Genomic DNA, 28000 nt, shown 5'->3' on the forward strand with positions numbered 1-28000 from the left:
TAGGAAAAGAGGAGAATTAAGGGAACCATTATCTTTAGATCTCTGATGAGCTGTTACGGGGCAGAAAGGGGTGACATGCTCTGTGTGTCCCCAGAGAGCAGGACTAGGACTAAAACTAGGAAAATATAAAGAGACTTGACCCAAGAGACAAATTTTTCAGATGATAAAAGATGTATAAAGCTAGAATTGGCTTCCTAAAAAGGTGATGAGATCTTCATTGGTGGATGGGATCAAGCAAACACTGGATAGTAGCAGCTTGGATGTAAAAAGGAAAATTCAGGGAGACTAGATGTTTGGAGGTCCCTTTTCCAAGGCTGAAGTCTTTAAAGTCAGGGATGCGGCATTAGCCTGACTTCAGTGGCAATGGTATGAGAAGCTACCCAGGGAACTGGAGCTCTCTGGAGGCTGAGATGGTGGCTGTTAATGCAGCCTGGCTTCCCAGGGCATCGGTGCAGACTGGCCAGGACAGCACTACAGCCAGGGGGATGATAAGCGCCTTAGAATGCAACCATACTCCACAACACAGCTGCCCAAGCCCAGCCCTCAGCCTCCTTCAAGGACCCGATTGGATGTCACCTTCCCCAGGTGGCCTTCCTGTCCATCCTGCCCTTCCAAAGTGACCTATCAGTGCCCCCTCCATGGAACTGTAGTCTATTCTGGAGCCAATGCATCCTTCCCTGAAAGGCTGTGGATTTTCTGTCATGTGTGAGTGAGTCATGTTGGCTGATGAATGGAGAGAGGAAGACAGGATGGCGTAAACGGACAGATGAGAGGATGGCCTGGGGCCTGGGCTGTCTATTACAGGAGGATAAGGGGAAGGTCAGAAGATGTTTCTGTGAGGGTAACATGGAGAGAAGAAAGCCTGCCAAGAGCTGTAGATTCAGGGCTGATCATTTCACCAGCCCTGGGCACCAAGGGAGAAAAACATGAAGTGAATCTCATCTCACTTTTCTGACCAAGATTTAACAAGATAACAAGATTTAACAAGATAAGTCCATCATCCAGCATATACCAGTAGAAATGAATATGTCTGATCAGGTAAATTAAATCACCACAGGGGCATCTCGAATGTCTCTCGCACAGAGAGTGGCTTAAGATGTCAAAGTAGATTCTTTTCTAGTCCCCTGAATTTTACTGAGAATCACAGAGAGACCATCCATTGTTAAAGCTGTTTTCCTTTTGCTCAGCAGAGAGGGCGTTCCTCACTAGCAAGCCAGCAACTGCAGAGTCAGAGGATGCTGAGGTTGACCTGAGTTCCTGCAGGTGACAGAGCAGATGCACCATGGCCAGGTCCAATTGGACCTTCCCCCTGGTGAGGTTCATTCTCCTGGGCCTCTCAGCCCACCCAAGGCTGGAGAAAACATTCTTTGTGCTCATCTTGCTCATGTACCTGGTGACCCTGCTGGGCAGCGGGGTCCTCATCCTGGTGACCATCCTTGACTCCCGCCTACACAAGCCCATGTACTTCTTCCTGAGGAACCTCTCCTTCCTGGACATCTGCTACACAGCCTCCTCAGTCCCCCTCATCCTGGATAGCTTCCTGACCCCCAGGAAAACCATCTCCTTCTCAGCTTGTTTTGGGCAGATGTTCCTCTCCTTTGCCATGGGAACCACGGAGTATGTGCTCCTGAGCATGATGGCGTTTGATCGCTCCATGGCCATCTGCAACCCCCTGAGGTACTCTGTGGTCATGAGCAAGGCTGCCTATTTGCCCGTGGCCAGCTCCTGGGCAGCTGGTATCATCAACACTGTGGTCCAAACATCCCTTGCAATACGACTGCCCCTCTGTGGGGACAACATCATCAATCACTTCACCTGTGAGATCCTGGCTGTCCTGAAGTTGGCCTGTGCTGACATCTCCATCAGTGTGACCAGTCTGAGGACAACAATTATTATCTTCCTGGGCATCCCAGTTCTGTTCATCTTCTTCTCCTATGTGTTCATCATTGCTACCATCCTGAGGATCCCCTCAGCTGAGGGGAGGGAAAAGGCCTTCTCCACCTGCTCTGCCCACCTCACAGTTGTGGTCATATTCTATGGGACCATTGTCTTTATGTATGCCAAGCCCAAGTCTAAGGACCCACTGGGGACAGATAAACAGGACCTTTCAGGCAAGCTCATCTCCCTCTTCTATGGGGTGGTGACTCCCATGCTCAACCCCATCATCTACAGCCTAAGGAACAAAGATGTAAAGGCTGCTGTGAAGAACTTTGTGTGTCAGAAACACCTGAGTAATGTTGCATTGTATATCTAGAAAAATAGTATAGATGATCTTATTTGCAAAGCAGAAATAGAGACACAGATGTAGAGAACAAATGTATGGATACCAAGGGGGAAAGGGGGGAAGGTGGGATGAATTGGGTGATTGGGATTGACATATATACACTATTGCTACCATGTATAAAATAGATAACTAATGAGAACCTACTGTATAGCTCAGGGAACTCCATTCAGTGTTCTGTGGTGACCTAAATGGGAAAGAAACCCAAAAAAGAGTGGATATATGTATATGTATAGCTGATTCACTTTGCCGTACAGTAGAAACTAACACAACAGTGTAAAGCAACTATACTCCAATAAAAATTAATTTTTTAAAAAAGAAATTTAAATTAAAAAAAAAAATAGGAACACCTATCTGAGTGACTGTCATGGAATTCCACACTGCCAGAACACATGATCTCCAAACTCCTCAGTGTCCTCCTGGGGAAGTGGGAGCCCAGTGTAGAGAAGGGAGTCTCCCAAGGTTCATGTTGTGGACCATGTGAGTAAGACTAAAAAGTAAACTGGCCCTCCTCCCCTTGTTACATAGGCAATGGAATCTTCTATCTAAGAATCTAGAAGGAAAGAGCTTCGCATTTCTAGAAATGCTGGCTAGTTGTTGGCTTTGTGCATAACCATGGTGACGTCACATCATAGCTACTTTATGCCAATGAAATCTAAGATCCTCTGCAACCAGAAGCTGACTCTTTGTTCTTATAACTGAAAAAACAAAACTAAATAGATAGGGATGAAAGTTCATTGAAGAGTCAGTGGCTCATAGCTGGTCCTGGCCATAGACTCAGGGACCATCAAGATTCCCAGGGGGACTGTCTGGGGACCATGGCTTGTCCTGTTTGTTCCCAATTAAATCTGATGCTTTGTTCCCCTGGGGGTTAAGTACAGAACCCTAAGTATTGGGAAAAGCCCATTAACATTCCAAATTATTGTATTATTACAACAGCTGCTTCTAGTACTCCCAGAGAAAACAAGATAGCTGTTCAAAGAGCAGCTGGGTGGGAGAGGACAGGGAAGGGGATAAGCAGGCCACCCAGGTCAGCATAGACTGGGGCTGAACCATCCTGCCCTGTCCATCTAGAGGTGCTCTCAGCCCAGGCCAGGCAGCCAGAAACCAGCCTTCCAATTCCACCTCCAACACCATTTGCCACTGCTGAGCGCTTGGCTAAGTGTCTTTCCCTCTCTGGACCTTAAGTCCTTTGTCTGTAAAATAAGAGCTTATGGCCCATCCCTCTCACTAGACAATGCGTGTAAAAACACCTGGGGAAAGCCCAGAGAGGAGTAGTTCATGGCTCACACCCCACAAACTGCCGCTCATTGATTAGGGATCTCCTCTGGGCTCTCTCCCCATCCTTCGCAGATCAAGAGCAATGGCTCCAAATTTCTAAGGCCACTTAGGGCACTATTGGAAGGAGACTTGGGTGGGCTGATTGTGGCTCTGGATACCTGTGCCTGCTGCAAACCCGCCATCTGGTGGACATTCTGCAAGCTCCTGAGGTCAGTGCTTCTGGAACTTTAACATGCTCCTGATTCACCTGGGGATGTTGTGAAAATGCCAGTTCGGATTCACTGAGTCTGAGGTGAGGTTGGAGATTCTGCATCTCTGACAAGTTCCCAGGTGATGCCTATGCTGCTGCCCTTCGGACCACACTTTGAGTAGCAGGCTCTGCAAGATGTGCGACTAGGGCCAAGGGTCTGAAGGGAGAGTCAGGGAAGCAACTCCTGCGTGTGCCAAGTCCTCCAGCATCGGCAACCGAGGCTGCTCTCTCCACTCTGGGGGCAGCAGTTTGCCCTGTGACCTCTCTGCTCTTACAGGTCTAAGAAGAATTTTTGATTTATCAGTTTGTTCAGCTTTTCACTTGTTAGTACAGAGTGGTGTCTTCCAAGCTTCTTCCATGCTAGACCAGAAACCAGCCATTCCCACTTCAAATAGCTCTAAAAGTGCAGTCAAGTGCAAGTGCAAATAGATAAAACAATGTTGTCAAGTGCAAAATTAGAGGCATAAATATAGCAGAGAAAGAAACGGATGTCAAATTTTGCAGAAAACAAAATTGTACTTCTAAAAATTAACCAGAAAAATATTATCAGTAATATGAGTTCAGAAAAGCTAAGGAGACAGAAATAACTTCTCAAAAATCAATTGTATTCCTACATACCATCAGTATAGAACAAAAAAAACAAAACAAAACAGAAATAATATCCTATTTGCAGTAGTAACAAGTACCAAATAATTGGGAAAAAACATAATTCCAGACATGACAGACTGTGTCAAGGAAAAAATGATGCGTGTTGTCGGAGTATAAAGGAAGGCGGAGTGATTGACCAGGGGCTTGAGAGTATAAATACAAAACAATGGCCTTAATTTCTAAGGGGGAAGCTCTCAAATTGTAACAAATAGAACTTCTTTCATATGCATATTCCTGGTCTCTACCCCTCCCCCCCAACAATGATTCAAATTTCACTGTGTCTGCGGTAAGGCCAATAGGAAACCTGGGCTTAGAAACAAAGTTATTTAGTGTTTTAAATTCCCCAGAAGCCAGGACATCCTTGGTGGTCCAGTGGGTAAGACTGCGTGTTACAACGCAGGGGGCCTGCGTTTGGTTAGGGGAACTAGGTCCCACATGCATGCCACAACTAAAATGTCCGCATGCTGCAACTAAAGATCCCAAGTGCCGCAACGATGATCACACATGCTGCAACTAAGACCCGGCGCAGCCAAAATAAACAAACAATAAATAAATTCCCCAGAAGACTGTACCGAACTACATAAGTTGCTAGTGAAGAATAATTGAACGGGACTTCCCTGGTGGTGCAGTGGTTAAGAACCTGCCTGCCAATGCAGGGCACTCGGGTTCAAGCCCTGGTCTGGGAAGATCCCACATGCCGCGGAGCAACTAAGCCTGTGTGCCACAACTACTGAGCCTGCACTCTAGAGCCCGTGAGCCACAACTACTGAGCCCACGCACCACACCTACTGAAGCCCGTGTGCCTAGAGCCTGTGCTCCGCAACAAGAGAAGCCACCGCCACGAGAAGCCTATGCACCGCAACGGAGAGTAGCCCCTGCTCACCGCAACTAGAGAAAGACCGCGTGCAGGAAAGAAGACCCAATGCAGCCATAAATAAATAAAGTTAATTGTTAAAAAAAAAAAGAATAATTGAACAATACAAGGATCTTTTGAAAGTAATGATGTTAGAGTCTTCCTGCCAGATTTGAACTTATTACAAAGTAACAATTACTGAACGATACATCACTGGCTATTTTTAAAAGTTTTGTAAAATCAGTGGTTATCAGAGATACCAGAAAATTAATTCCAACTATAGAATTTAATACATATATATCAGGTCAAAATTAATAGCATGAAGAAGGAACCACTTTTTAATAAATAGTGGGACAGCAGCAACATTCAATTGAATGAAGGTTTGCCTTTAATCCATACATCACACCACACGCTACCATAAACTTAGGATGGATTAGAATTAAACATAAGACACCATCATGATTACACGAAACAAAAAGAGAACAGAATGACATATTTATTCCAGCTGGGGAAGAGGGCATGATTCACTATTCTGGAAGAGAAAGAGGGTTATCAGAATTAAAATAGACATATTCAAACATACATCGCACAAAACTCTTGAATAATATGGTCTGATCAAACAAGAATCAAACTTCTCCCAAATGGAGGTTTGTTGGGTTCTGCAAGTATTTGATTTGAGTTTCTTTTATATATATGTATATATATTCTAAATGACTTTTAATATGTAGTAAGACCATGGACACATGCAAACTTACGTTTTGATTTTTGGCACACAAGAGGCCGCTACCACAATAGCATGTGTATTGTTGAGTTGACTCCTTTGCATAGACCTCAGAATAAATCTTTTCCTGCCATCTCTTCATATTTATTTTATCTTCTTTAAATGTGTCCTTGATTAGAAAAAGTGTAATTCTGCACTGATCTTTTCCCTAATCCAAGCCTACGCTCAACTGCTCATTTATAATTGTACCAGGGAGTACAAATGTGCACTGTTCCCAATTAAGTGTCAGGCAAGGCTCAGAAGCATCTGCTTGGTACATGTTCTCATCATGGTGTCATAGCCAATTGCACAATAACAAGGAAACATGTAACTGGTCACACAGTAATAATGTCTCATTATAAATAGTATTGGGATTAACCATACATTTGGGGTGTTACTTCTCTGACTACATTTATGATAAGGAATTTGAGCAGTTATCCAAACTTATTAGTAAATCAATATTTTTTCTTATTTTTAATGTCTAATGGGCATTTAAAAAATCAACACAGTTTGTTTTTTAGAGTAGTTTTAGGTTCACAGCAAAACTGAGCAGGAAGTACAGAGAGTTCCCATATACCCAGTCCCCCCACACACACAACCTCTCCGACTATCAACATCCAGCAGCAGAATGGTATCTTTGTTACAATCAGTGAATCTACATTGATACATCATCACCCAGAGTTCATAGTTTTAGAGTTCACTCTTAGTGTACATTCTGTGGATTTGGACAAATGTGTAATGACATGTATCCAGCATTATAGTTTTGTACAGAATGCTTTAACTGCTCTGAAAATCCTCTGTGCTCTGCCTCTTCATCCCTCCCACCCCCTCTAACCCCTGGCAACCCCTAATCTTTTTACTGTCTCCATAATTTTGCCTTTTCCAGAATGTCACAGAGTTGGAATCATTTAGTATGTAGGCTTTTCAGATTGGCTTCTTTCACTTAGTAACATGCTTTTAGGTTTCCTCCATGTCTTTTTGTGGTTTGATAGCTCATTTCTTTTTATTGCTGAATAATCTTCCATTGTATGGATGTACCACAGTTTATGTAACCACTTACCTATTAAAGGACATCTTGGTTGCTTCCAAGTTTTGGTAGTTATGAACAAAGCTGCTATAAATATCCGTGTGCAGGTTTTGGTATGGACATGAGTGTTCATGAGTCAATATTGAAATTAAAATCTCTCAGTACTTCTTTTTCAAGGTACCATCTTAATTTGAACAAAGAGTAGTCTGAGATTGCAAGGTGGGCTAGTTCAAAAAACATGACCCTTTGCAAACTACTCATCTGTATCAATCAGGATTTTCTCTTATAGCAGGCAACCAAAACAAAATACAGAAATGGAAGCCAAGACTGATGTGACTGCAGTTATCATACATAATTCCAGATTTCAAGTTTTTGTGTTCATCAAAGTCTCATTTATTATCATCTTTGAACCAGTTAATTATTATTAATTATTATAAATTTGAACTTAGAAAATAAATGTAGAACTAAAACACAGCTTTTTTCTATTTTGTATGGCAGAACTCTGTAAGATTTTGTTGGATAAAAGGATTCCACTGCTAAAAAATAAAAATAATATTTTTTAAGTTTGAAAATTACTGAAATAAGCAGGCAAGGAAAGTAGAGAATGGGGACAACTTCATACTCACAAGCTCATATCTTTAGAGGGCTCACTGGAGGCTGGCAGGATATTGTACCAGTATCACAGACTAAGGTCACAGTGCTAAATTTTATAACGTGTTGGTGTTGGATGCCTTGGCATTAGGGCTTCTCTCCCTCCTGTGAGATCTCAATATAGGGGCCAACGGGGCTTTCAGATACACCGATTCTGCTCCAAGTCATGGGATCTTTTGTTCTCCAAGGCAATATTCACAGTTAGTAAATTAACAGAGAACATGATAGCACTTAGAAAATGTTTGCTCTGGCTGGGCAGTTGCTTCCAAGCGACAATTTCTAGAAGGGCTGCACAAATCTTTGATGGACAGCTACTTGTCTCTGCAAGTCCCCTTCCTGCTGAATGACTAAAACTTAATCTCAGTCAATTCAGTAGGATCTCAGCTTAGTCAAGGCCTCTCCCGAACCGCCCCCCGAGTTTTGAGAGGAAAATACAGAGTCAAACCCACCAACTGGGACTGAGGAAGAAGGCAGGACATCTGGTCCTCAGTTGTCATCATCAATCCCTGTTGACACCTGCATTCTCACCTGGTGTCCAGTGTATAGACCATGCAAATGCCAGCTACAGCCTTCTCATTCTGATCTTGAGGCCTCTTCAGGCTCTCAGCTTTCTCAGCTCCTGCCTTGCCCCTCTCAAAGGGCATAGAAAACACTCAGCTCCTCTTCTGTGTCACTTTAGGTGGGGAGCGAGGAACAGTACATACCTGCAGCCATTTCTCCTCTACACTCCCATCATGCTCAGTGCAGGGGAACTTCATGAGGTGTGTCACTTCCCTGAGCTCCATGGGAAACGAGGCTCAGATCCCCTCTTATCTCATATTCTCAAGCTTTTCTGGGGTTCTGTGTCCCAGCCCACAGTAGCCTCCCTTCTCCAGTGGCTCTCCTCCTCCCCCATCACAGGGAGTCAAGTTGTTGGGGACTGATGGGGGTGGAGGGACTGTATTGACTGACCACGGTATTCTTACAAGTCCATTGTTCAGACAAATACTTTACGCCCTCAGCCTTTTGGGCTAGGTTCTGATATCTCAAAAGCTTTTACTCTTAAAACCACTGTCTCTGGGAATTTCAGATGTCTTGTTTTTAAAACCAAAAAGCTAGGAATTATCATCTTTGTCTACTTTTCTACTCTAATAATCATCCCTGAGGAAATGAATGCCTTGCTCTCATGTCTAGTTTTAGTAAAGAAATTACTGGGAATATACTTAAAATATATTAATATTTCAAAAAATTGGCCCACCATATATATATATATGTGTGTGTGTGTGTATACATATATATGTGTGTGTGTATACATATATATGTGTGTGTATACATATATATATGTGTGTGTATACATATATATATATATATAAGACTTTATATATAAAGTCTTAAAGAATTCAAAATGGACCTATTCCTTATCAAGATAGGTCAATTTGTGATAAGAAAATGTGTTTAGGCTAAATAAACCCAGAAAAATTATTTCCATTAAAGATTAACTTCAGGAATTTACTGTGCATAAATTCCAAAAACCAATGTATGGGGTCCTAGTTAATTAAAATCAGCAAAACTTGCCATGTTCTTAATAAAAATGTTTCTCTTCCTCTAGATACTAGAGAGAAGGAGCTACATAAAGGAATGAAGAGCATTAGAAATGCTTAACATGTGGGTAAATATAAAACACATTGTCGGGACTTCCCTGGTGGTGCAGTGGTTAAGAATCCACCTGCCAATGCAGGGGACACGGGTTTGAGCCCTGGTCTGGGAAGATCCCACATGCCATGGAGCAACTAAGCCCAAGAGCCACAACTACTGAGCCCGCATGCTGCAACTACTGAAACCCACGCACCTAGAGCCTGTGCTCTGCAACGAGAAGCCACTGCAATGAGAAGCCTATGCACCACAACGAAGAGTAGGCCCCGCTCGCCACAACTAGAGAGAGCTCGCGCACAGCAACAAAGACCCAACGCAGCCAATAAATAAATAAGTTTAAAACACATTGTTTCTCATTTTATAATCTCTTATTTAAATAATTGACTATTTAAAGCAAAATAATAACAGTGTGTGGAAGCAAAATGTATGATAACATTAGCACAAAAGATGGGAGGGGAAAATGGAAGTATACTGGTGTCACGTTCTTACATTTGACATGAAGTGATTATTATTTGAAGGTGGAGTGTAATAAGTTAAACTGTATACTATAAACCCCAGCGCACCTACTGAAAACTAAAGCAAAGAAGTAGAGCTGATAAGCCAATAGAGGAGATAAAATGAAATCATAAAAACAACACTCCAAACGCTTTATTATTCTAAAAGAAGGTAGGAAAAGTGGAAAAAAGGAAAAAAGAACAAATGGAGAAAATAGAGAACAAATTGCAAGATAGATTTAAACTCACCCATATCAATAGTTGTATTAAATCAAAAGGATCTAAACATTCCAATTAAAAGACAAATTGTCAGATTAAATTAAAAAGAAAAAAAGCAACCAACTATATGATTTCTACAGGAAACTTACTTTAAACATAAAGAAACAACTTAAAAGTAAAATGATGGGGAAATTATACTACACAAAGATGAATCAACAGATTTGATGGGGTTTATTTATCTAAAATACAGAAAGATGTTTTTGAGCTCAGGACAAAATCATTGGTCAGAAACATTTTTTTAAAGTGCCATTTTAAAGATGACCTCTAAGCATTAACCTTTGTTTAGAATGAAAGATAATTACACCAGCACTGTATAATAGAACTATGTAAACGCCAGAGTGAACCACATATGTAATTTTAAGTTTTCTAAAAGGCACATTAAAAAAGTAAAAAGAATAATGGTGGCTACATGTTGTTATACGTTTGTCCAAACCCACAGAATGTGTTACCACCAAGAATGAACCCTAAGGTAAACTATGGACTTTGGGTGATAATGATGTGTCAATGCAGGTTGATCAGTTGCAACAAACCTACCACTGTGGTGTGGGATGTTGATAGTGGAGGAGCCTGTGCGTATGTTGTTATGTTGAGAAAGGGGGTATATGGGAAATCTCTGTACCTTCTGCTTACTTTTTCTGTGAACCTAAAACTGCTCTAAAAAATAAAGCCTATGTAAAACAAAAACAAGTCAAAAAAAAAAAAAAGGTGAAATTAATGTTAGTAACATTTTACATTCTTGTTTTCATACTAAGTCTTCCAAATCTGGTTCCAGCACATGTCAACTTGGACTTGCCACATCTCAAGTACTCAACAGCCACATATGGCTAGTGGCTACCATATTAGTGCAACTCTAGGATTTTTGACTCTTCTCTCCTGGGGAGGAGTGGGGAGTAAGGTGGGATGAAGTGGTAAAGGTGACTGGGTCTAAATGCTGAGAACCTCTGACACCACGTCGAATAACTGTACATCATTCTATCTTATAAGAAAAGAGGCGGCCTCTCAGAGAAGCAAGAGAATTGTTGCCACAGCAAATGTTTTAGAAAGATTATTGTAACTTATTCGTGTTTTCCTTTTGTAAACCTAAAAGAGAGGGAATAGAGAGAGACCTAAAAGACATACAAACCAACTTCAGTATATGGACATTGGTTGGAACTTGAAAAACTGTAAAAGGAAATTATGAGACAATAACGAAAATGTAAACTTACTGGACATTTAACATTAGGTATTTTAAAATGTAACTGTGGTTATGTTTTTTTAAAAAGGAAGGGGAACGGAAAAAGTTATTAACATAACTCACGAACGGAAAAGAGAGGGAGAGGAGGAGGGAGAGAGGGACAGGGGTGGAAAACGCTTTGATAGCAAGTGAATCCTCTCAAACATACCCCACAGGAGCTGTGGGGATAAGGGGTGGAGTGGGGACCCACCTCCAAATTGTCTCTTAAAAGTCTAAACCCAACCTGACATTCAAGGCTCTCCATATTTAGATACACAAGCATTCCTCTCCCCACATTTTCCTGATAGGAATAGGTACCTAGAACATCAAAGACATTGAGGCTACACGTGCCAAAGAGCTTTGGTGGTGAATTCGTGCCTCGGGCCCTTGTCAGGGGACCGTGTCCGCGGCAGATTCCCTCCAATTTCAGGAGTTGTCCCGGGTGGCACGCCTTCTTTGGGTGTGAGGCAGCGTCTGGCAGAAAGGATATTAAGACCATTGAAGGTACGTGAAAGGGACAAGTCCCTTTGGTTCAGCCTTGGCTTATGCCCCAGTTCTCAGGCGAACTTGCAGTGTGACCTGGACCAGATGGTCTCTTCTCTGAGCCTCAGTGACCACATCTGCAAACCTCGGGAGGTCCAGGCGTTCCAAGGGCGGTTCCAGCTCTGACATCCTCCGACTCTACTCTTGGAGAACGCTGGCTGCGGTACTCCGCGGCAGAAGCCGACACACAGCTGGGCCTTAACAAAGAGCCCGGGTCTCGGGCAGGTTCCCGCCCCCAGCAGGTTTTGGAAAGTCTGTGCGGCCGAGGGGCGGGGCTTCAGCGCGCCGCAGCCAATCACCAAGGGCCCAGGCCGCCGGGGCGGGGCCTCCGCGAGCTGCGGCGGCGGGCAGGCTGGGTCCGAGCATCCCGCGGCTCCGGACCCCCGGCCCGGTCATGGCGACCGTCCGGGCCTCTCCGCGAGGCGCGCTACTGCTTCTCCTGGCCGTGGCGGGGGTCGCGGAGGTGGCAGGGGGCCTGGACCCGGGCAGTGCGGGTGAGTAACTGCTGGAGCAGCGGTTCGGGGCGGTCCGGAGCGGCCGCCTCAGCGCTCCAAGATGGCGCGGGGCAGGGGGCGGGGGTGCCGGCGACCCCCAGACCCGGCCCAAGTCCGGTGACCCAGGGTCCGGAGGTCCCAGCAGGCTGCAGGAGGAGCTGAGGCGGGACGAGCAGGACCCCTCTCCACGCTCGCTCTCCCCTCCTCGATCTGCTGAACTGGGAGCGGTGACCCGGGTTCGAGGCCTTATTCTGTCACCCACCGAGCAGGGGCCCCCAGCTCAGCCCTTTATCCCCTCACCCGGCTCGGGTATCTGTCCGAAGAGGGTGAAATGCCTTTGCCCAGGATCGTCGCGAGGGTTGGATGGGATTTCTGAGGTGCCGCCGCCTTACCCTCGCCCTGGCCAGTTATTGTTGCTTGTTCCTTGACCCGCGGTTCAGAAAGGCCGACCTCGGGCAGCGAGCATTGATGGGCCCTGCAGCCTGCCTGACTTCTGAAGTCTCAGAAGAGAGTAGATCCAAGCCTCCTAAATCCGATTCTGCTGCCGTTCGCTGTGGGTATGCTGTGTGTCCAAGACAGCGCTGGGCTCTGGCAGGAGACAGATTAAAAATCAGTAAACTGTCTCTTTGGGAGCTGACTGGCTTGAGGAAAGTTTTGTTCTTGCTCTAGAGGAATTAGACCACGAGTGGATAGCAAGCTGTTCAGTGCTTATTGAGTGTCTCTCACGTGCTGGGCTTTTAGGAGTTGTTGCCATCTCCTGCTTTCCAGCAGCCCTGGCTAGGAGGTGGGGTGCAACAAGACATGAGCAGCTCGAATTCAAGGCAGAAGGGTCCAGAGGAGATGAAGGGCTGTGAGTGCACAGAGGGAGAGAGATGATGGATGATGTCCACCTAGGGTAGGAAGAAAATTGAGTGATGCCCCAACTGCACTAGATATTAAAAGATGGCTGGGATTTATACATGCAAAAGTGGTGGAGAAGTGCATTGCTTACAGGGAGACACACCTAGAAAGAGCAAAATCAGTCTCAAGGTTATAAGGTAGCTTACAATGTTAAAAGTTCTTTTGTTTTTTGTTTTTTTTTCAGTCAAGAGTATTTAAAGAAGGGAGAGGATTGTCAGGAACCTGGGGTTAGATAGTTAATTATAATTGGATTCTAACAAGCTGTCAATTAGACAAATCAAAGGAGAGAGAGAGACAGAATGCTGTGTATTCGTGGCTAAATCAGCTTACCTTTCTGGGTCCCATTTTTCTCACTAAGTTAAAGAAATTGAACTAAAGCACTTTCAAAGTTATGGTTCATTAGAAAATTAGTCGTCCATTCTTATTCTACAACTAGTCAATTCTGTGGGAGATAGTAGGGTAGAATATAGTTAAGAATATTTGAACAAATTAGTTAGCTTTAGTCTCTTTGTGCTTTAATATCCACATTTATTGTATACAGAAATTCTCATAGATTTTATTGTGAGAATTGAGGTAATACATGTATAGCATTTAGAATAGCATATAGTAAGCACTGAAATGTTAGCTCTTAAGGTTGGGAAACACTGTACACTGTACCCCTCTCTTATAAATTCACAAACACGTTAGATTCATAATAATTTGCAAGGATTCCTGTAGTAAAGAAACTTGTTGCTGGGAGAATAGAGAAATGGGGAACTGACTGCTGATGGGTATGCGGTTTCTTTTAGGGTGATGAAAATGTTCAGAATTGGAAAGTGGTGAGCACAGTTCTGTAAATGTACTAAAAACAACTGAATTGTGCCTTTAAAAGGATGAATTTTGTGGTATATGATTGTTAAAAGATAAACTGAGGCATATTAAAATGTTAAGAGTTTATTTGAGCAAAAATTGATTTGAATTGGGCAGTGCCAAATGGGAAGTAACAGGAGCTAGCGGAAGGACTTTTATGGAAGAGGTGGAAACAAAGCAAGGAAATATTCGATTGGTTATAGCTTGAGCAGGTGCCTTATTTGGGAAAGTCCAGGTGGCTGTTTGTGACTGATTGTCCTTAGGGTTCTGATTTCTTAACCTTGGGGCACTATAGGCTTAGGTTTTGGTTTGCTTAGGTAGGCTACTGAGGCATTGAAGCCGCCTCAGTCTAATGGCCTCCTTGTTTTATTAATTTAACATGATTTATATCTCAAAATTATTATGCAAAGAAAGAAAGAAACTTGTTTGCTTAAAGAACTCTTTTTTTCTTCATAACACCTAAAGCACACTTTAGAAAATTCTGGGCTAGATGATTTCTAAAGGCCCTACCAGTTCAAAAAGTCCATGACAATATAGAGTTTGCATTGTTTAGTAAGAAGAAAAATTCCAAGTTTGATGTAAAAGTGAGATTTGTTCCTTTTACTAAATTCTTAGGCATATATTGCCTGGTTCCTTACATAAAAGACATTGAGTAATACAATGGACAAAGGCTTCCACTGTGGATTTGTATAAACTGTGGAAAACGTTCTTCAATCCTAAACAAAAATTAAGAACACAATATGAAATTGTATTTCATTGAAGGCCTGACTTGTATTCCTGCTCAGACAGTCTTCTTTCCCATCTCCTTACCCCGTCCAAAGTCGGGTACTCCTGTCTCCTCTGGTATAAAGCGTTTCACAAGTCTCATCTGTTCTGACTTGCAGATTTTTGTTCCTGTTGGGGGAGAGGGGGTGAGGGAAGGAATCATTTGACTTGCTCAATTATTATTATCTCCTGTGAAGTTTGGCCACACCCTCCTCATTGGAGTAATGCCACACTTCCTATCCTGTGTACTTTCTGGTCTCCTCAACACCCCCAGCTCTCCTCCCCAGCACCTCTGGTGTTCCCTTTGGAGGATGGGATGGAACCCTATGCTGCAGTCTCAGGATCTGTGTGTCATGGCACCTGATACTAGCTCTGTTTCTATTTAAGATATTTTCTAATAGTACAAAAGAGAGAAAGATGTAACATTAAGGGCTAGGTTTCAATAAGTTGACATTTAAGAAATTATGTAATAGTCAGCCTAGAATCCTGAAAAAGAATGTAATGAATTTTAAGTTAGAAAAAGCAACCGCCTATCTGGAGGAATGTAATAAGAAGCAGATTCTCTTCCCTAAGAACTATCTTGGCCCACACTGTACAAAGAGCTAGAATTGGTGATAGACCAGATATGACAGTTTATTCTGGTGTGCTACTAAAAGTTCCTATCTTATATCCATAGATTTAAACAGTCTTTCATTAATCATACTTTTCACCATATGCCACTTCTGGAAGAAAGTGGGACAATATCAAGGAGGTGGTTTTTATATATTATAAATGTGTTTTTTTAAAAGAGCAAAACAGATACTACAGGGGTTTGTTTATTCAAAAAATATTTGCATGCTTACTATATGTCAGGCACTGTTCTAGGTGCAGGGTTGCTGCTCTCAAGGGGCTTACATTCTAGCAGAGGGGAGACAGACAATAAACAGTTAAATAAAATGATTTCTGGTAGGGATAAATACGCTGTGAAGGAAACACATAGATGGTAGCGTAGAGCAACAGTCCCCAGTCTTTTCGGCACCAGGGACCGGTTTCATGGAAGACAGTTTTTCCGCGGGGTGGGGGGAGGGGGGAGGGGGATGGTTCGGGTGGTAATGCTAGCAGTGGGGAGCAGCAGTTGAAGCTTCACTCACTCGCGCTCCACTCACCTCCTGCTGTGCGGCCCGGTTCCTAACAGGCCACGGGCCACCAGTCCATGGCCAGGGGTTGGGGACCCCTGGCATAGAGGGGAGTGGTTCTTAACATAGTGATGACAAGAATGGCTTCTTTGAGAAGGTAAGGTTCTGAACTGAAATCTGAAGACCGAAGGTGCTGTCCTTAGAAAAGACCGGGGTGGAGACCAGGAAGTACATAGGCCCTAAGGCAGGAAAGAACAGAAGGTCAGTATGGTTGCAACATAGTGGGCAGGAGAGTAAACCAGGGCTAGATGGTGCTGGGCCTTGCAAAAAGCCACGTAAGGACTGTGGATTTTATTCTATATACAAATAAAAACCAATGGACTTTTAAGTAAGAGATAAGTGCTTTGATTTCTATTTTAGATCATGCGGGCTGCTGAGTGAAAAAAAGTGATCGTAATAGGGTAAGAGTAAAAGCAGAGCTACTAGAAGCCCATTTAGTAGTCGAAGCAGGAGATAATGTCTTACAGTAGAGTGGTGGTGGAGATAGAAGAGGAGAGATTCAAGATATATTGCTGTTGGATTGGATGTGGGAAGTGAGGGAAGGAGGCAGTAAAGATTATTTATAGATTTTTACCTTGAGCAACTTAGTGAAAAATAATGCTATTTACTGAGGTTGAGAAGATGGGGAGGAGCAAGTTGGAGGGTTGGCAGGTGAGTCAGGAAGAGAATCAAAATTTCCGTTTTTGTATGTGTTTAAGATGGATATTAGGAGTAACTCCCCTTGGTCCATTGCTTTCTAAACTTAATTTCATGCCTGTAAGTATTCCATTCAGCAAATATTTGTTAAGGGGTTAATAGTGCCAGACACTGTGATAGGCACTAGGTATATAATGTGGTAAGCAAAAACAGACATGGTCTCTGCTTTCATGGGGTTTAAGGTTTATTGAGAACATCAGACATTAAATATCACCAAAAAGTGTATAATATCTACACTGCTAATATTTATGTGGTTATATTAGTACATATCCATTTATATTCTAAATCTGAATATATTTGAGGAAAAATGTGATTTAGTCAAGTAATGGATGCTGTAGAGCACATAGATTACATGAAGAAGATGTCAAGAAAAGTATAAGTATTAAGAGAAACATTTTGACCGTGGACTATACCATTGGGAGCCAGACATTAATACTTTCAGATCCCTTGTTTTACACATGGGTGTCCTATGGCATAGAATGGGGAAGGGAATTATCTGAGAGTACTGGCTATTAGCATCTGTAGGGAGGATCTGAGGAGTCATTTGCTTTAGTTGTTTCATAATGATGAATGATAATGTGTTAAGGCTCTTTTGACCCCCAAAAGAACAGAAACCAGGGTTGCTCAGGATTAGGGAGCTAGTTATATAGCATCTAACAGGGAACACATGGAAATCCAAGCATAGGAAATTGAGCACAGCACAACCTCAGGGACTGCTGTGGGAACTGGAAAGCTGCCAGCAACCAAGACTACTTTTAGAGACAGTCTCTCTCTCTACCTCTCATAGAGTCTCTCTGTACATCTCTTGCATTTCCCACTCTCCACCAACCAGCTTCCTCCTTTTACTCATGGTTTCTGCACACCATAAAACTTCCTCAGCCCCAGCTCATCTTGACCTTATAGATGCAGAGCCCACCACCAACTGGCTGTATACCTCTGTGCCTGTGCATATGATTGGGTCCAGCTTATCTTTTGACCTGGGTCAAAAACTCATATGATGTTTGCTAAATCATGGCTTGGTCACCGTGTGAAATATGGTATGGCAGTGGTATAGTGGGAGAAATAAACTTTTTGTACTTTTTTTTCTGATTAAAAAGGCATTGTATAAATAGGAAATTATTACTTATTAACCAATGAGTAAATAAAATTTTTCGAGCTGAGCACTGTGCTAAATGGGTACAAGAAGTTTCCGTTCAATCTGGAGATACCATTAGTACACACATGAAATTATTAGAGTTAAGTGTTAAAGCTTCCAGTTCTGACTGGAATAGTAGGACATTAAATAACCAAAAAACCAACATGGCCTGGAGTTGTTGGAGAAGAAAGGCTTACTAAGAGTTGAGTTGGGATTTCAGCCTTGAAAGATGTTTAGGATTTATGTCAGCAGGAAAGAGGGCACTAAGCATTTCAGGCAGAAGGCTGTGTTCATGGTAAATGTAGGCTTTCCTTGTTAAAAAGTAATAGAAGATCAGGGAAGGGGAGGTAAGAAGACGACTTGGAAAATTTAGAACTGGAATAGCAGGAAGCCATTGTAGGCCCTTAGATTAGAAGAGTGACATCATGAAAGGTCTATTTAAAAAATTAATCTGGCACTCACTGATAATAGAAGAGAATAAGCATAATTGGCTGTTGTAGCAGTGCAGTATGAGGCAAGCAATGGAGAAGGATATCCATCTGTCTAGATAAATAAAGCGGTATGACAAGATGTTAGCAGTGTTGAATCCAGGTGGTGGGTATATAAATAATCATTTTATTGTTTGGCTCTTCCTTGGCTGATGATATATTTTATGTATATACACAGATATATATATATATCATTAAAGGGATAAATGTGACAATTGTAAGAATGCATTTATAAGTTAAAGTTGCAGTTGTCATTTAAATGTTTTAAAAGTGATTGTCAATTTCCAGGCTGTTTTAGAAATAAAAATTTGATTAAAAGTAAGATGAGATTTTTAAAATTAGCGTATCTTTTTTATTTGAAATGACTGTTTTCCACTATCAGCTTGGATTTAGTTTTTTCCCCTTCAATAGTGCAGGATATATATATTTTGTTCTAGTAATTCTCTAGGAATACATTAATTAGAAGGAATCTTTATTTTCTTCAGAAAAGAAAACAGGACTGGCTTTTCATTAACCAAATTGAATTACAGCTTTTGGGAGGCTTCTGGGGCAAAATCTCTTTTAACTTCAAAAATCCTATAATTCTGTGAATATTTTAGCTTTAGATTAGGGTGTGTATTTGTTTTTAAATGCTGGTTGGTCTTAGAAGTTGCATTTTTCCCTTGTGGCTGGAGCATGTGCTTCCTGCTTACTTGCCTATCTTTAGTAGACATGTGGTCCAAACCAGCAGACAAACCTTGATGTTTCTAATTATTGGATGATTCTACTCACATATTTCTAGGTTACATTAATACCTTCTTAAACCCAATATACATGGCCTTTAGTAAGCAGTTTTTGGTTTTTATTAATTTTATAATTACAAACTTTTGGAATAAGAATGCAAAATATGACGCTCTTCCTTATGTTTCTAATAAGGATAACACCTGTGCTGTTTATTTTCATCCTGTCAATATCAAGTGTTATTTTGAACTAATTTACCTTTATCTGTTCAGTTCCATTTTATGAAAATAACCAGAGTTTTAAACTATTCTTGAAGAACTAGAAATTAGGTTAGAATCAAATTATAAAAACAAAACATTTCTAGAATTCACTGTCTTCTCTTGTATAAAACATTAGGCTTTGGAGAGTTTTTTTGCACTCTAATAGTTCAATGACCCAATTAATCCATTTTAAAAGCTCTAAAAAAGACAAAGACCTTTAATTGCCACATTAATTGCGTTTGAATCCTTTGCCCTCATTCTTAATGAAGGCATATGACTAGATGTCTATTTGTAGATATTTATTTCTTAAAAAATATGCAGTGTTTTAGATTCTAGTAAGTTTTTGTTGTTTCAAAGAAAGAAAAATGTGTACTAATATAACGATGACTAAGGTTAAAAATAAAGTGTGGAAAATGTGATGGAGTGTAGGTCCCCTAGCCTGTTCTAGGAGGGTGGCAGTCCTCTCAAGGGAGGAAATGTACTATTACTGAGGAATGCTTGGTTGGGAGGGGGAAGGGCATTATTACCAGAAGACTTCAGGCTGCTCTCTTTAATCCCATTTTGTCAGAAATTTCAGAAGGCTTTTGGAAAGACTAGAAGGGAATATGTCAAAATGTCAACACACGTTCTGGCAGGACAGTGGGAATATTAGGTCATTTTTCTTCTTATTTTCCAAATTTTGGGGTTTCTTAATGAAAAAATGAATTATTTTAAAATTTTAACTTTGGTGGCCACTCTACTATAAATTTGACCTTCACCATTAAATAGGAAAAAAACAGGCCTTTATATTTTTAATAAAACCTTTCATTGTTATTGGAGTTTTAATTATGACATGTTTTATGTTTCTGTTCTAAATAGACCTTTGCTCCAAGAAACTTTTTTCCAAAAATCCTTAGGCCCAAGTCAGACTCTTGTCTGCCTGACTGTTTACTTTTTGCTAAGCCTGTGCTTATTGGGACCATATGTTATCCTGAGCTATCTTTGCTCTTGATCAGCTGGATTTTCTGCCCTTGTGTGACCTTTGTGTTGGGGGACAGTAGAAAGTGGCAACAACTTGAGCACTTCAAAAGAGCACATCAGTATCACACAGGAGACTCCCCCCTTTTTTTCCTGCCTGTCCTCTCCATTCTAATGAGGCTGGGGACATAACAGAATCTTAGAAGAGGGGGTCGGCATGGTGTGGCATGGCAGGGGAGAAGGGGTGTTGTGAGAAAGTCTCATGAGTGATTGGGCCCTCCCTCGAATTAGTAGCTTCTAAGAAAGTAACTACAGCCTATAAACAAGGAATTTTTTAAATTTCTGAAACTTAATGGAATTTCTATATGTTTTTCAGAATTTTAAAGTCAAATGTTTAGAACTTTAAGACAGCTTTTCCCACATAGTATTAGAAAGCCAGCCCCACAATAGTCTTTTATGAAACTAAACTATAGTGGTATAATATCACTATATATCACAGTAATATCATACACCCTGTCATTGTTTTACGGATTAACAGTGATCGGTTTTGAACTTAAAGGATTGTTGGTAAGAGCTAAAGAGGACCTTTTTTATTCATTCATTTCTCCCCAATACTAATCCTACCTTCAATCAAAAAAGCTCTGCTTTCACGTATACTGAAATTGTATAGATTTCATTTAAAGAGATTATGTTGCATATATATATATAAAACCATTGTATTTGATCTACCTGCCTGAAATATAATATTATTATGTCCTTGTCTCTTTTGACTTAGCAGTCTAAACAGCCACTGATCAATGTAGTTGTATCTTTTTTTTCCAGTCAACATCACTCTAGAATAGTAACATGCTCCCCTGCTGATTATCTCTATCACCAATTTATTAATTTCTCTGGGCCCATAATGCTGCTTGGCAAATTTTTCCTTTTCTCTGATATTTCTCAAATTGGCATTCTGAAATGTTAATACGTGGCATGAAAAAAAGTATTCTGTGCTCTGAGAAATCTGTCTACTTAGATCCCTTTTTAGGAGATTAATGATGCATATTAACATATTAAAACCTTCATAAAATCCTACAGAAAAGAATTCTCTTTAATTTTTTAATCCTTTGTTTCCCAATTTATTTGAACATGAAACATTTTCTCTTGAGGGATAGATACTAACAATTCGTGAAACAGTGTTTCATAGAACAGAAGTTTGAGAAACATTTATAGTTGCCTCCTTTATTCTCTACAATGGCTGTTCCAGACCTCTACAACCTCACCTCAAGCCCAACACCATCTCAATCCTTTTTGTTTTCAGACCTAATCTCTACTTCACTGAGATAATAGAGGCTTACGTGTAACATGTCCAAAACAAAATTCACTATCTTCTTATCATTTAACCTTACATTATAGGTATAATAATAGAATATAGTCCATAGGGTAATTGTGAGGGTTGAATGAGATAATACATAAAGCAAGCAGTAAAATTCTGGCATGTAGAAAGTACACAGTACCTAGTAGTTATTATTATTAAATGACAGTCTCCCCTATTAGATTGTAAGCTTCTTGAAGGCAAAAACCATGTTCCGCAACACAGCACCGTCCTTGACTTGAAATAGGTACTCAGCAAAGCTTTGTTGAGTTAAAATGGATAGTAATAGTAATAATTGTTGAATAAATGGTTTGTGTAACCATCTGGCTTAGCTTAATCATCATGTTTATTTAACAATAGGCAACATCAGGTGTTTATTTTTTCTCCCTAGGTGCACTGTGTTGTAATCATTCAAAGGATAACCAAATGTGCCGTGATGTATGTGAGCAGGTAAGCTTACATAATAATTGTAGAAGATATTATTTAGTATAATTGTTTTGGAGAAATCTGCTGGGCAGCACTTAAAACAAGTGTTCAGAGTTCACATCACCAATGATGGAGCAAATTAACGTGTGTCTGCTGACATGATGGAGCACAGTATCTTAAGTAGGATTCTTGCCCAAAATACATAACCTGAATCATGAGGAAACAATAGGGCAAACCCAGATTGAGGGATATTCCTCAAAACAACTGCCTGTACCCTTCAGAGGTATCAGTGTTATAAAAACAAAGGCTAAGAAGCTTCTAGATTAAAGGAAACTAAAGAGACAACTAAATGCTAGTGCATAATCCTGGATTGGGTCCTGGAATTAAAAAAAAGATTGCTATAGAGGACATGATTGAGATAAATTGGTGAAATTTAAATATGAACTGTAGGGACTTCCCTGGCGGCACAGTGGTTAAGAATCCACCTGCCAATGCAGGGAACACGCGTTCAAGCCCTGGTCCTGGAAGATCCCACATGCCATGGAGCAGCTAAGCCCGTGCGCCACAACTACTGAGCCTGCACTCTAGAGCCCGTGAGCCACAACTGCTGAGCCTGTGCGCCACAACTACTGAAGCCTGCGTGCCTAGAGCTCGTGCTCCGTAACAAAGGGAAGCCACCGCAACAAGAAGCCCGCGCACTGCAATGAAGAGTAGCCCCTGCTCGCCGCAACTAGAGAAAGCCCACACGCAGCAATGAAGACCCAGCACAGCAATAAATAAATAAATACATACATACATACATACATACATACATACATACATACATACTGTAATAATATTGTACCAGTGCTATGATCTGAATTTGATGATTATATTGTGGTTAGCTAGGACGGTGTCCTTGTTCTTACGAGATATGTGCTGGGATTTAGGAATGATCATGTCTGTAATGAATTCTAAATGTTTCATCAAAGTAATAGTAATAATGTGTATATGTAGAGAAAGTTAAAGCAAATGTTGCAAATGTTAGTAATGGGTGAATCTAGATGAAGGCTATGTTGGTGTTCATTGTACTATTTTGGAAACTTTTTTGTGGTTTTGAATTTTTCTGCTTGAGCCTTTTTAGGCAGATTCCACTGAGGCAGTAGCTGTTTGTGTCTTACCTTTCTTTCATCATCTTGATTGTGTAGTTCTAGTCTTACCACTTGAGAATTAACGACCTCAGTCATCTTTTGAGGAGTTTTCAAGTAATAACCTGGATTTTGTTACTTCTTAAAAATGAGAGCACTACCTAACTGGGATTAAAACTTCTCTCAAACAGTATTATGAATTTAGAAAGATTTTGCAAGATACTCTAAGTATAAAACAAGACAGCTCATCTAAATAGCTGCTAGAGAATTCATGTCAAAACACTATAGCAGATTAGGTTTTCTACAAGTTTACTGCCAGAACGATAGCTTTTGAAAGCAAAAATGGCCTCTTGATGGTGTCACCATAAGGGAGCTTTTAAAGTAGCTCTTCTACTTTTGGAAGCACTGCTTTCCTGACTTTTTGCTTTGTTGCCTCTTGTTTTTTCCACTAAGGTTCCATAGGGTAAATGATTTTTATGAGGCACCTGGAACAGGCAAGGTCTAATTTCTTTAAATATGAAGTGCTAGAAATTCTATAATTTAGCATATTAAGTGAATACTGTAGTCATCCTAATAAAAAAAAAAATTCTTCCCTGACCAAGTTCTTAACTAATTGAGAAATAAGGCAAAGGAGTAAGGCAGGTAAAACCCCAAATATTACTTTTATTACTAGTTACACAGATGCTGAATGTAGCATTTATCTCCAGGTAACCACTAAACTACAGAATTAGACTTACTCCCAGAGGAGGAGAGGTAAGGGTTGGGTTATATATGTTCACTTTCCCCTGCCAAACTCAGCAGTCAGATGAGTCAGTCATCGCAATCACGGGAGAAGTGAGAGAGGTCAGGGTGCTAAAATTGCTAGAGCTCACTGAAAATGAAAGGAATTACCAGGAGTGAGGAATCATTATTTCTTCAACCAGTAGGAAATGAAGAAAGGGTGGCGTTCTGCTGATATTTAGGTTTTGAGTTGGAGTGAATACTAGTGCCCTTGATGGCTGTGGAAAGTTAGGAAAAAGATGGTGGGGGGATGAGTTGCTGAATTATCAGTGAAAACCACTATGTGAAGACAGTTGGAGATTTGGAGTTAAAACTTTTAGAATTTGAATTTAGATAAGAAGTCAGGACTGATGTTTTATAATAGTCAGCACAATAAGGTGTCAGATGCCATATAATTCAAGAAGTTTGAGATCTGAGAAAAGTCCCTCAGTTTTAAAAAGAGGACTTTTAGAGGAGATATTCTAGAACAGGGACTTTTGTTTGCTTTGTTTGTGCTGAATCCCCCAGTGCTTAGAATCGAAACTCTGCCTTTTCCAATTCCACTACTAATGTGATGTGCTTCCTCCTTCCCTCCTTCTCTCCCTCCCTCCCTTCTTTCCTTTCTTCCTGACTTTTTTAAATTCTTTCTTGCCTTTCGTCGTTGTCTTTTCCCCTTTCTTTTTCTTTTCCTTCTTCTTTTTAATCTTTTCATGATGGGAATTTTCAAATATATACAAAAGTAAAGAGAAATACAATAAACTCCCATATTCAGCTTTCTCATTGTTAAGTCAAGGCCAGTTGTGTTTCATTTACAGTCCCATCTACTCCTCCCCCCCGCGCATTATACTGAGGCAAATTTATATTGAAACAAATCCCAGTTGTCATATCATTTGCTCCATAAATTTTCAGTCTGTATCTATAAATTATAAGTATTTGTTTAAAAAATAACCATATTACCATTACCACTTCTTTAAAAATGTAATACTCAAATATCTAGTTATTTTTCAAATTTATTAACTGTTTAATAAGTTTCATTTTATAAGTTTGAATCAGGATCCAAGTGAGATATAAGCATTGCAGTTGTTTTTTAAATATCTTTTAATATGGGTTTCTCCTTGCAGTTTGTTTAATGGATAAATCTGGTCATTTATCCTGTGGAGTTTCCCACAGTCTGAATCATGCTGTTTGTAGCCCTATGGTATCATTTAGTGTGTTCCTCTTTCCTCTGTATTTCTGTAATTGGTAGGTAGATTTAAGAGCAGAGCTGTCCAATAGAATTTTCTTCAGTGATCAAAGTATTTCATATCTGTATGATCCAATAGGGAAACTGCTAGCTCTGTGTGCACAGTAAACCCTTGAAATATGCTTCAAGAGACTGAGGAACTGAATTTTAAATTTTATTTCATTTTCACTGATTTAAGTTTAAATTTAAATAGCCACGCATGGCTGGCAGCTACCTTATGGAGTAGATCCAGAGGCTTGATCAGATTCAGGTTAGGTTTTGTTTTTGTTTTGTTTGGCAGGTCTTACTCATAAATAGTATTGTGTCTGGTTGTCTCTTTGTAATGTTAGCAGTCATTGTTAATAATTGCCTCAATGCATTAATTCACTAGGAGTTGCAAAATGGTGATATTCTAGCTCTCTTCATTTATTAATTATAGTTTGTGGTTTGGGAGAAAATGGCTGTTAAAACTAACTGGAGATAAATCCTTTTTCATTGTCGTTAGCATTCATAGACTTTACAATCTTGACTATTTGCAGGTAATAATATATGTAATGATTTAAATTTACAGAGACATTAAATTGTAATTGCATTAATTAAAGTTGTATTTGGAAGTGAGCCAACTAGCCTGTTGAGTGAACTTGTCAACCCCTCAGCAGCTTTATTTAAAAGATGGCTTTGTCTCTATTTTATGGAATTCTGTGGAGAAGTTTTTGCTACAATGCTATTCACACAGTTGTTCTTCACCAATATAAAGGGTATGGCATAGTCTATTTTTCATTGTGGTCAGTTGACTAAAAGCAGTTTGTAGGACAGTTTAGAATAAATTTATTGTTTTTTCTTCCTTTTCTGTTTTTTTTCTCCCCTATACCCTAACAGGTTAACAGCCTGGTTTTCTCCATTTTTGAGCATTAGACTTGCCGTATTTAGATTTTGTTGATTATTTGCCAAGCTAACCAACCTTTCAAGAAATATTACCTCAACTTAATTTAGATCTTTCCAAAGGTTTTCTGTTTATAAAGGGAAATTGGAAAATATTCTAGACAATTCATATATCTAGAGGACAATAAGTTTACCTCTTCTATTTTCTTGTTGAAAAAAATGCCACAAAACTTTTTTTTTTTTTTTGTCAAATAGATATTCTCCTCAAAAAGTGAATCCCGACTAAAACATCTGTTGCAGCGAGCCCCAGATTATTGCCCTGAAACAATGGTAGGTCTTATTTAACTTAACTATGGAAGCTTTTGTCTAATGAAGCACTCTAATGAGTTACTTTAGATTTAGCAAATTTTTCAGTGTGATTGGGGTTTGTGGTCAAATAAAATGTTAGATTTAACTAGGTACTTTAAAAAGATCTTCACACAAATTGCTAGATAGAATATTGTTTTTCATCTTTCATTGTTTATTTTATACCTATGTTGTAGGTATATGATATATTCCAGTCTTTAAATTTCATTATAATAGTTTATCTGGAATTGGGAATTTTACTTATTATCATATTTTGACAATTTTATGAAAACCATAATAACTAAGTCTTACATATATTTTGATTTTTAAAAAGTTGGATTTGGGGTAAGGGAAAATGTGTGATTTCTCATTACTTCTGTCTTCCCATTTTCTGGTATATTATAGATACATTGCATTCCTGTCTGAATCATGTAACTTAAAATGCCTCTAATGCGTGGGCCATCCTCAGCGTTTGGGATACTCATGAGCCAGGCTAAGAAAGTCTGAGCTGGCATGAGGGAGCCTCCTTAGATAAGGTAGCTTGGGTTAAATGGGGGGAAGGTTGATGATCAAACAGTTCTGACTGACATATTTTCCTTTAGTCACTCAGCAGGCACTTTTATCTCTGTGCTTGGAAACAGTTATCCCAGTAAGCATCATGAGTAACCATATTTGTCCTTAGTACTCTCAGATGGGAAGATGGGAAAACAGCAAGCAGTATTTTTACATCTCAGTTCTATTTTTTCTTCCCTGAATAGCTGGTTGATACTCATATAGTTCTAGATCATTGATTGTATAGACACAAACATAATCAAATTAGCTATATATAATTTCTGTAGAAACTTTCATATTTAGGAACTGGTTATCTACATAAAAGTCTTTTGGTGATTACAATTTTAGGTTGAAATTTGGAGTTGTATGAATTCATCTTTGCCAGGTAAGCAATAGAAGTGCAACATTTAGCACTTTATTTTTTAAAACTTATTTTGTGATTGTAAAATCTGTGTCGTAGTCCTGTAACATAATGTTTACCCTTGAATTTCTATCCTCTCCTTCCTGTAGGCACCCAAATTTTCAAATGTATAATTAATTCTCATTCACTCAGTCCTTAATGGTACTCTTGTCTCCACTTCTACCATTCTGTTGAAACTGGTCTTTGAAAGATCACCAGGATCTCTTGGTTCCTAGATCTTATGGCTTTTTCTCAGTACTTATTCTCTTTGACTTCCCTGTGACACTTGATATGATTGACCACTCCCTCCTTGTGACTTCACCTTGGCCTTGTGACTTTGCCCTCTCTTATCCCCACCTCCCCCACACACCGTCCCCCCCATAACTACCACAGTTATTTCTGTGTGTGGTCCTCTTCCCTTCTCTCTCCACATTCACCCTGGTAACCACATTCCTTCCCAGAACTGTTATCTAATCAGCTCTGGGAAGATAATTTTCAAATCCAAGTCATTGTTCATGACCTCTAGACGTCTTTACCTGGATCTATGCATCCAGGTGGCATCTGAAGTGCCAATTCAAAACC

At 40.2% G+C, this 28000-nt stretch overlaps 2 protein-coding genes across 2 annotated transcripts in view; both read left to right on the forward strand.

Annotated features, from left to right (window-relative positions):
• Nucleotides 1-1282: 1282 nt before the first annotated feature.
• On the forward strand, nucleotides 1283-2254 carry LOC103013630 (olfactory receptor 13C7-like). The gene has a single exon (XM_007197103.2). It carries the CDS (start codon nucleotides 1283-1285, stop codon nucleotides 2252-2254), a length of 972 nt encoding a protein of 323 aa, XP_007197165.2.
• A 9983-nt stretch (nucleotides 2255-12237) lies between these two features.
• The window catches only part of RECK (reversion inducing cysteine rich protein with kazal motifs), a 75850-nt gene continuing 60087 nt past the window's right edge, over nucleotides 12238-28000 (forward strand). Inside the window, exons 1-4 of the mRNA XM_007197104.2 lie at nucleotides 12238-12406; nucleotides 22097-22155; nucleotides 26377-26451; nucleotides 27367-27403. Coding sequence (XP_007197166.2) covers nucleotides 12307-12406; nucleotides 22097-22155; nucleotides 26377-26451; nucleotides 27367-27403 — 271 coding nt within the window. The 5' untranslated portion in view covers nucleotides 12238-12306. The remainder of the gene's footprint in view (nucleotides 12407-22096; nucleotides 22156-26376; nucleotides 26452-27366; nucleotides 27404-28000) is intronic.

The sequence above is a fragment of the Balaenoptera acutorostrata genome, chromosome 6 (assembly GCF_949987535.1).
Source record: "Balaenoptera acutorostrata chromosome 6, mBalAcu1.1, whole genome shotgun sequence".
Lineage (NCBI taxonomy): Eukaryota > Metazoa > Chordata > Mammalia > Artiodactyla > Balaenopteridae > Balaenoptera > Balaenoptera acutorostrata.

What these genes read in the sequence shown, in the direction of transcription:
- LOC103013630 (XM_007197103.2), top strand. Translation starts at nt 1,283, where the DNA reads ATGGCCAGGTCCAATTGGACCTTCCCCCTGGTGAGGTTCATTCTCCTG.